Source organism: Pyrgilauda ruficollis, unplaced genomic scaffold (assembly GCF_017590135.1).
Source record: "Pyrgilauda ruficollis isolate IOZ18807 unplaced genomic scaffold, ASM1759013v1 scaffold12, whole genome shotgun sequence".
Classification (NCBI taxonomy): domain Eukaryota; kingdom Metazoa; phylum Chordata; class Aves; order Passeriformes; family Passeridae; genus Pyrgilauda; species Pyrgilauda ruficollis.
This window is the reverse complement of record NW_024510321.1, coordinates 12,207,145-12,217,439: the sequence shown is the minus strand read 5'-3', so window position 1 is coordinate 12,217,439 and position 10,295 is coordinate 12,207,145. Positions and strand designations below refer to the sequence as shown.

The following is a 10,295-nucleotide window of genomic DNA, read 5'->3' as shown; positions in this document are numbered from 1 at the left end:
CTGCCACACTCACCTGCAGTGTCCCTTCTAAACACTTTACAGAATGGCTATGATGTAGATTCAGGCGAAAGCCACTTTCCTGTTGGTTAGTTTCAAGGTTCTATGGCAACAGTTGACAATTAGAGATGAACCCTGGTGGGAAACAATGAGGGATAAATCATAGCACAGACAAATCCCTCACCTGTGATGTGTTGGCAGAGGAATTACTATTTGCTTGCTGCTGATGAATTTGTGCAAGCTGCTGTTTCTGCATTAGTGCCAGTTGCTGTTGATGTTGCTGGTATTGTTCGGCTGTAAATGCTGAACAAAATATAAAACGAGAAAATACTATATCAAAATATGTAGGAGTTGTGTATATAAACACATATACTTCATAAACCTAAACCCCCACCCCCAAGAACTACCACAACAAGTTCCTAAGAGCCTTAATGCACCTTTATGTCAAAGAGGCTGACATCTTCCTAGAAATTTTTGTCCAAACACCTTTTCTTTTTGTTTGTTTAACATATAGGCTTTAAGTGAATTCAGCTCAAGAGATTAAAAAGGGAGAGGGAGAAAGGAACCAAAACGCAATCAGCCCCACCAAAAACTCTTTAAAAACAGATTAAAAAGAATGATTACGTAGAAATGGCATCACTGTTTTAACCTTGTGAAACTACAGTATCGGCATTATTAGTGAAATAGGTTTCTATGCCAAACTTGGCAACTGCAATGCACCCCTCACTGACAGCATTCTGAAGGCAGCAAGGGCCTACAACTAAGATTTATGTTTCAATTGAAAACATTAAGTTGGGCATGCCGACAACTCTGCAGGCTATTGCTGTACAGCACCTTTTTTGTTTGTAACTACACAAGTACAAGTAACTCCATCAATACCAAATTTCACAGAACTACATCCTTCTCTCTAAAATTTTTGAAATGTGACTCAGTAGTCAGTGCATCACAAGTCAGGCAGAGTTTTATCCATTTAACCCACAGGTATAAAACTCATGAAGGATAATTCATACAGATTGACAAGGGGATGCCCAATGGTGCAGCAGAATCACTATTTCATTGACTAACTCCAGTGCAAGCATTTTTTTTTTAGTTTACTTTTCTAAAACAAAATGAAGTCTCAGCTTCCAATTTACAAACAGAATCAATGCTAGAGTTTGAATGCCCTTGCAATATATATACCTTTCAGATATCCCTTCAATTTTATATTCAGATTGTACAAATGTTCCCAAATATGTGCTTTAAATAGTACTCATACTTCAAAAATGTACTAGAAGTCACACTTCTGGGGAAGTTCACAACTGCTTGGCAACAAATCACACTTAAATCCTGTTCACAAATTGAAATTTTTAAGAATCTTTTGTTAATCTAATCCTTCAGGCTTGCTTGCCTGAAGAAAGCACGTTTGCATCAAAACCCTAATAATGTCCTGCTTCTGGATACAACAGGATTCTGAAGACCAATTATACCTCATGTATAAACTTGAATAACAAGTCAGTATAAATGGCTGCAGTATTTGGAAACATCACAGCACACACTACTGAGCATGCATTTTCCTGGTGCATTTGTCTTTTTTTGGTGTTCAAATATTGTCCAAACTACTTCTAGTAAGTATTGGAAATTGCACTGAAATTATGAGCAGCAGTTTCCTATTTGAACACTTGAAGCTATAAAATTTTACTCAGCTGTTACATTCACATTACCTTTTGCGTAAGTAACATCTTTGAGCAAGTAAGGATGTAGCACTTATTTATATTGCCATAAGCAACAAATTACTTACAATTACTTCTACAGTAAAATAACACTGCAATATTTAAAAATTATTTCTAGGAGAATATCCTAAAAGTAGTAACCTCACTCATAACTGCCCTTACTAAAAAAAACAAAAACAAAACAAACCACAAAACAAAACAAACAAAAAATCCCCAAACCAAACAAGCTAGAATTCATTGATCAAATACTCAAGGAGATGGCTGTTTAATTTATACAAAAAATACAATTTACAACTCCTTTAGATTTTTTTAAAGCTGCCATCCAACACAAGTTAGAGCAAGAAAGCTTTAGCCCACAAAGATTAACAGGTAGAAAGCTGAGCAGCAGTAACAGAGGGAGGAAAATGGATGTACTCTTCTGGTACTGAGAGATATGTAATATGTTGTTTTTTCAAACCCTAAAATTTAGACTCAACATGCATTTAGCCAACGTAGTGCCAATGACATTGAAGGTTCCATTTATTTACTTATGGTATGATTTATCAGGGTGTCCTGTGCAGGGACAGGAGTTGGACTTGATGATACTGATGAGTCCCTTCGAACTCAGTAGATTCTATGAACAAGGTATTTTATTCTGTAGTATAGCACTGTTAATATACTGCTCAGGAATTGCTTAAGTGATGTAAATAAAAACAACACACAGAATGACAAAGAAGATAAGGGCAAAAAAGGATATGCTGTACCACCATCTTTGACTATGATTAAAACTTCCACCATTCATAACCACCTTACTTGTGCCTATTTAAATGAAATTAGTAGTTCATTTCAGTTTTCAAGTCCCGAAAACTGAAAAGTATATTTAAGATTCTAGCTATAAAAGAGAGCTGAGATAAATGCAGTCACCTGTGTTGGTTTAACCACCTCCAAAATACTGCTTTCTTTTGCAACAGCAGCAAATGAAGCTTATAGAGATGAGCTGTGTTTGTTCAGGAAAGACTGTGCTCAATAATGGCTGGAAGCACTCTCTTCTTTCCAGAAGTGACATTTTGAAAAGCTGTATTTTTGAAATTGTACATCAGTTATTTTCTTTTTAACAGCCTGGGACCCTTAGAGCTGTATGCTTCTCACCACTCTGGAAAGTTGTACAGCTGTCAAAGGAAACAAGTGACAGAAGAACCCCACTACCACCATCACCCTCATCTATACTCCAACTGCTCCGCCTCCATTTAAAAACAGTACCTGGAAAATATACTCAAGAACAACTAATTTCAGTTTTCTTTCAATTTAGGTTAAACACTCAGCAATGTTTGTGCTGCTTCCCTTATTAAAAAATGAAAGTCTAACAGATATTTCAAAATACTGTTTACAACACTATCAGGGGTTTACTGTGAAATTCTGAATCAGTTGCATCCAGGTTAAAAAGGCAATACTGCTCAGAAAGAGCTGCTGCAATCTACAGCCTCCTAAAATAATCTGATTGATATTCCTTCTCCATTCCATAGACAGAGATGCTAATGTAGCAGAACAGGTTATAGATTGCTGTTACATATGCCAGGTCTTCCCTCTCCATGCTAAAGAAACACTACATTGAAGGTTTCAATGAGAACATTACTACTACCGTGAACTATCCAAATCAAAATTTCTTCTGGAGACATGCAAACTAGGACAGCATTATTTTATTCCTCTTCTGTTAAAAGCCATCATGTATTTTGCTTACACTACCACCAGGTTTCTTCCTCTCCTGTTCTCAGACTACAGTCCACATTAGATTTAAGTGAAAAAATACACATATTGATTGTGAGATATAAGTTGCTTCTGAAAAATGCCATTCCTATGCATGTAAAAACCCATTTGTATGTACTTCACATGAAAGTACTTTCACCTATTTAACCTTACATATTCATTTCCTGTGGCACCCAAGTGTGACTGGAGTTGGGGAAACCACATATGCTCAGCACAGTGAAGTCACAGGTGTACTGACTGTACACCTCTACATCTGCAGGTACAGTCCTGAGCTTCTCAAAGAACAAGTCTAAGTTCAGCTACCTTTTTTTAAAAGAATCAATTCAAACAGAATGTGTTCCTGCACAAAAACATAGCTGCTACTAATGTGTTAGGTGGCTTGCAGAGAATACTTTCTGCTTGTTGCAATGTAGCTTTGTTGCAACTTGGATGGGTGCCAAACTCAGCATCTTGTTAACACCAGTTCACCTAAAAAAAACAGTGAGTATCCCTAAAAACTTTCTTTCGAAAATTTTATTCTCGCTTCTCATTTTTGTTATAAAAAAGATAAAGGACACAGCTGAAAACCTTTCATGTGTGTCAAAAGAAAAATGGTACATGGAGAAGAAGTAGAAAAAATGAATGTCATTCTCTTTTTGTCAGACACTGCTCATTATCTGCCTGGAAAAAAAAGAGTAGGCAAGCAGCAAGCCAGACCTTTTCTGAACACTTAAATCAGTAACCACATTTCTGGTAACTGAGGAGAGTATTGCTGTACAACACTACACAAAGTTACAGATTCCTGACATTACCAGATACCTTCAAGGCTTTAAATAACATTAGTAAAGCAACAGAAAGCCACATAACAGCTTGAAGTTTAAAAAGGGGACAACACATAACATTCAAGGTTTAAAGATGACATATGAGATTTTAAGGCAGGCCGTTGCTTCAGCAGCCCCAAACAAGGATGCAGTGCTTACAGACTCTTCTCAAGCAGCATGCTCCAACCTCAGCTGGCTCCATCACACAGTAATGACTATTTAATAGTGCAGGATTTACCAAATTAAACCATGACAAAACACCCAGTTTCATCCACTACACCGAATCACTACACAGTGATGCATAAAGGGGGAAATCTCAACCACCACTACTAATACACCGTAAACAAGAATATTACTGTTTCAGAATATCTCAACTGTCTTTCACAGCCAACAACTGTATCTTGCCAGAAAACTTCTACATACTTTCCAAGACACCTTCAGTAATTTATGCAAGTCACCTGACTCAAGTTAACCTTCTTTTCTAACCTTAAACACAAGGAACCTTTAAGCACAATTCTATCTGAAGTTATTCACATCTCAAGACTTATCAGAAAATGGGCAACTCTTTACCAAGAGACTTGGCTATACAAATGCCTCTTGTTTGTTTACAGCACACCATATCAAGTGGTAACATTTCAGCTGAGACAACCTTCAGATTCGAAGTCAGTACAAGATGTTATGCTGTTATCCTCTCCATTTAACAGCTTGGGACAACAAACACACACAAATATTCTGCAACTGTATTGGTGCTGTATTTTGGCAGCAAGGAAACGTTTTTGGGCTTACAGACTGGAAAAGGAATGGAAGGTAGAAGAAAAAACTTCAGGAGCTTTCAGCTTGGAGTACAAGGAACAAAACCCTGTGATACTGACTGACAGGATAAATGACTCAGTATCTCCTTAGTGACAGCTACAAATCCTGTTTTATTAAAATCGGAGCTATTTCACACTGCACTAAGAATGTGTTTTCCTACAATCACTTTTATGAGTATTTGTACTCTTTGGGAGAATGACATATCTATTTTTTGCTTGAAGTAAAGCCACTGAATATCAATTTTCAATTACATGATTCGGTTTACATATCAACCAAATTCTGTGGGATGGTGATACTCAGCAGGTATTGCTTTTCAGACCACAGAGTAACAGTGATACTGTCAATGGACTTGTCAAAGATCCATAGTCTGCAGCAGTTCTACACTGCAATATAAATATTCTAACAGTGCTCAATGATTGTACACGGCATTTAACGTGTCCTAGCCTTACAATGCTGTAGCTTACATTTAGCTTCTTTGAAAACTCAAGTTCTTCCCAGAAGTGGCCAAAGCCAGTGACGAGTGAGTGTCTGTGGGGGGCTGGCCGCGCCATCTGTACGAACAGATGGGCCTTTGTATGATCAACAGCCACAGCTTCTGCTCCCGACTACTGCTGCAAGTTTTACTGTGAGGTCACTCACTTGTTACTTTGCTTCCCTCAAGAAGGAAAATATAGACTCTTTTTAAGTTGACAACAATAACCAGTTTTCTAAAAAAACCCAGGGAGCATACCCCAGAAAGTAGAAAACGCATGTGTAAGCTCCTGATCCCACTACTGGCATTCTTTTCCATTTCTGGGATGGAAGATGCTCACTAGATTTACCAGGCAAACTGAGCAAGTTTTGTGGAGTAAACACAATGACATAGCTAGGTAAGCTTTTTACTCCTCTAATAAAATTTTTAAAAATTTTAATATTGAGAGACTCAAACAGCATAATTAAACCTTTTGACAAGTGTTTCAGTCCTGTTAAACATCTCAAAAATTAGATACTTAAATTACAGTAGCTTAAAAGCTGTTTCATAACAAGTTAAGTATCTGTCCTCAAGAGCAGAAATGGTATTTCAGTGGGAAATATATTTCAGTGGGAAAACTGAAACATTAAGACTACATTAGGTTCAAACAACTTTTCTAATCCATTTAGAGAATACTAGATTCTGTGATCCTTCCAGTGGAGGTGATAACCATTAAAAAGGCAGTTTTGATCAGAAGAAAGTTCACTTAACTAAAGCTTCCAAACTTTTTCAGAAATTCAATAAACTACAGAACTGCTAAAGTGTGTGGAAAGATGATATATCATGTTACAATGATTCCTAAGGGAAATATATGAGAGCATCACATCCCTGCTTTTTAAGACAACAGTTAGTGGTTACTAATGCCAAAGTGCATGCAAAGCAAACATCAATCACAATGCGAAGTAATCCAGAACATCACATTCTTAAATCTCTATCTTATGAGAGATGTTATCTGGCTTACTCTGCCTGGTTAAAGATTTTCTACTGTATAGCAAATTCTCACCAGTGAATTCAGAAGATTGGAGAGACTTAGAGCCATCAGTGTGATTTAGTATTTGATGCACCAGGCCCAAAGATGTTTCACTTTCTGAAAAGAAGTTCAAGATCGGTTTTACTTAAACATGGCATTATTACACGCTATGAGAACATGAATCATTATGTCCTTGATTATTACTACAACAGCTTTTCATTTCAGCTCAACAGAATTTAAGGATGAAACTCCTAACATCAGAACTGGAGAAATTATACACTAGATAAAGTGTCTATATATGCACTCCCTACTTGGTAGCACAAGACAGAAAATAATTAATAAGGATTTTTTACTAGCCATTGAGTGAAAGCTAGAAACCTTCCTATGCACTTTTATTTGTCTGCTCATTATTCTTAAAATGAGTTTCCACCAAAAATGTCACATGCCAGTTAGGGTACATACAGTTTACTGCAGTTACAAATGTGACCATCCTTGCACAGGATGCAAAATGTAACAGTTCCACAAGCCCTGAGATCCTCAACTTTGGAGCAAAGTTTTACTCCAACTGAATTGAAAGTGAATGACAAGATCTAGTAAGACTACAAAGTCTTGAAGTCTGTTGAAGTGCTCAGGTGTTTAAAAAAGTACCAGCTCTTCTGCATCCAGTCACATTTCCCACACTAACAAAGCTTTTCCTTTTAATATTTCCTCCTTCAACTAAGTTTAGGATGGGCTATAAACATATGTTACTCTTGAGGCTATTGCTTTTCAAATAGGATCTCAACAGCTCAGTCACAGATGGCCAAGACTATTAAATTCCAAAGATAACTGGAAGTGGTTGTTACAAATTTCAGTATTTTTCATCACCAAGTTTATCCTGTAATGTGAAAGAAGCATTTCAAAAAGGGGAAAACAGTAACACAGAGCAGTGTTGAGAATACTACAGATACAAGGGTTAAATAAAAACATCTAAACACAGCCAGTGATGGCATGAAAGCCACGGACAAGTCCTTCCACATTGCTACAAGGAATTGCCACAAGGGTTGAGAAGCTTCCTCCTGTTTCTTTCTGGGAAAAGGTTATCTAAAATCTGGCATCAGGTATAACACCTTAATGGATAACATGAAAAAACAGTACAGAATCACAGAGTGGTTAGGGTTGGAAGGGACGTTAAAGATCATCTAGTTCCAAACCCTTTGCCATGGGGAAGGACACCTTCCCAAGAGCAGGTTCAAAGCCCCATCCAACTTGGCCTTGAACACTTCCAGGGATGGGGCTTCCACAACTTCTCTGGGTAACCTGTTCCAGTGCCTCACTATCCTCACAGTAAAGAATTTCTTGCTAAGAATTTCTTCTAATCAAAACTTACTCTTTCAGTTTTAATCAATTCCCCCTTGCCCTGTCACTACACACTCTCGTAAAAGTCCCTCCCCATCTTTCTTGTAGGCTCCTTTCAGATACTGGAAGGTCCCAACTAGGTCACCCCAAAGCCTTCTGTCATCTTGTCCAGGCTGAGCAAGAATAGATCCATCAGCCAACATTACATATTTGGGAAATGGAAGCACAGCTCACTGCCCTGGTAGATCCCCAAACATGGAAAATTGCCTTTAAAAAGCAGATTAAGAGGCCCAAAAAAACCATGCAAGTTTACCGGGAAAATGTTATTTCTATGCAACTCCCACAGTAGAAGTTACCGAACAGCTATGCACAATTTGCCTCACATCACCTAAATGTCCGGTTTACAAGAAAATGCAAGGCATTTGACTGTGTTCTGGATACCCACAGCTTTTCATATATAGTATGTATGTTTCATATACACAATCCCAAACACAAAACCTAACAGTTTTCAGTAAGGCTTCTTCTCTAAGAGTGATTTCTCTACTCAGCTGAGCAGGCTCCAGTCAGTCTCTTTAGTCCTGCCAGCTTTCAGACACTGTTTTCAAAGCGAACCAGCTTCTGGGTGAAGAAGGCAACAGAATGCAAGACAGTTGCCTGCTCTTAGCAGAGCCTGGTTGCCTGTTCTTACTGGAACCAGTGTTCCAGTATTCCTCTAGTGACAGGTATCTCTGCTCTGCTTCCTAAACACAAGGCTGAAATGGAATGATACATGTGTGCAGCTTAAACTGTCTCTAACTTCTGTTTACAAGATCCATATTTAACAGAAAGTCTCCAGCAGAAAGCAGACTCTCTTAAGTGATGGAGGTCAAAGACTGCTATTTGCCTGGCAGAACCAAACCAATCAACAGGTGACACAAACACTTCAGCTCAATACTCATACCTACTGTACACTCCATCTCTGAGGATTATGACTGAGAAACCTGACACTGCCAGCAATACAGACTCCTTTACTTAAGTAATTCTGCTGCTGAACAAGTTAATTCCCCACAAAAATAATGCTTTAATGTTTCTGCTTCCTTTTTAGTGGTGTTCTGAATAACATGTGTTAAGACCTTTTAATCAGCTCTTCTTGCAAGAAGGCAAAGGGATATTTTTTCATAACTCTCCAGTAAGATCAGAAGGAACCACCCTCTACACAAGTGATGCTACTTAGCCACTTGCTCCTGCTGCCAAAGTCTAGCGTTCAGCACACCATAAGTGCTCAGGTAACTGGTAAGGGATTTTAAGACACCCCTTCTCAGTTTACACACAAAATCTCAATGCAACAACTTCCACAAATCTTTAATACCAAGTACTCTGAAAGCCAGAATCAGAATAAATTGCATTTCTTCAGGATCAAAGGCACTTCAAAAATGTTTATAAAATGCCCAGCTCTGGGGAAACTTCTCTCTGATCTTCAGGATGAAAATCAAGGCTCCCTGTAGCCAGAGAATGGTATGTTACAGCACAGCTTTTGTAGCATATCCTCTCATTAACAGGAGGACCTGAGACACCATCTCAACCTCATGGCCCTGCTGGCCATGTATAACAAACCCAAGAAAAGTATTTTCCACAGCAGTTGTTCCATGTCAGCAGCATGTCTGCATCACGCAATGCAGAAAAAGCTCAAGACTTTCTTAGCAGGAAAACAAAAATCACTCATGTGATGGCACATAATAAACATGACCACCACTGTTAGGTCACTATAGAACCCCAGGATGAACATCTTAAAAGCAAGTAATACAGTTTGACCACAACTTACAGTAACAGTGAAAGGATAATATTACTTAAAAATACAGACGTTTCAATAAGTGTTTTCTGACAAAAGACCAACTGCCACTTCAAAAACCTAAAAGGCAAAGAGAAACAAACTTAAAACGTCCACACCCACCCACAAACTCCCAGCTTTCAAAACAACTACGAAAGAGCAACAGGGAAACCCTACATGGTTGTTAAGCTGCAATAGTAACTACTACAAAAATGTCAGTATGGCTGTTAGATATCTGAGGTTCTTCACAGTATTGGCTACAGAAAGAACAAAGACAGAACTCGGCAGCTGCAGCCCCACTGACAGGTAGCTCTGAAGAAGTCAGAATCATACACAAGATGTCTGAACACCCCTGTGACCTGTATAGACAACGTATCTCTCAGAATCCTTTTAGAAAATGGAAAAAACCTCTAAAACCACACTGGTACCAAGATGGAGCAGACTGTGCTCCTTACAAACGTGAACAGGTGATCAACAAGTACACCACACACATACAGACTTACATAAACTCCAATGTCACAAGAATCACAATTAAGATTATTTATATGTATAAAATCTACCTGGTTATGTTAATAACAAGTGACTATCCAAAGGCTCTGATAACCAA

General features: G+C 38.2%; 1 protein-coding gene across 7 annotated transcripts in view; it reads right to left on the bottom strand.

Moving 5' to 3' along the window:
• The window catches only part of EPC1 (enhancer of polycomb homolog 1), a 65,338-nt gene that overhangs the window by 4,344 nt on the left and 50,699 nt on the right, over positions 1 to 10,295 (bottom strand). For 2 of the 7 annotated variants that reach the window (XM_041487360.1, XM_041487396.1), the window contains 3 exons: positions 6,577 to 6,660; positions 182 to 300; positions 14 to 100 (listed from right to left, as the gene is read on the bottom strand). In XM_041487360.1, coding sequence (XP_041343294.1) covers positions 14 to 100; positions 182 to 300; positions 6,577 to 6,660 — 290 coding nt within the window. The remainder of the gene's footprint in view (positions 1 to 13; positions 101 to 181; positions 301 to 6,576; positions 6,661 to 10,295) is intronic. The other 5 variants (XM_041487371.1, XM_041487406.1, XM_041487387.1 and 2 more) reach the window with 3 other exon arrangements.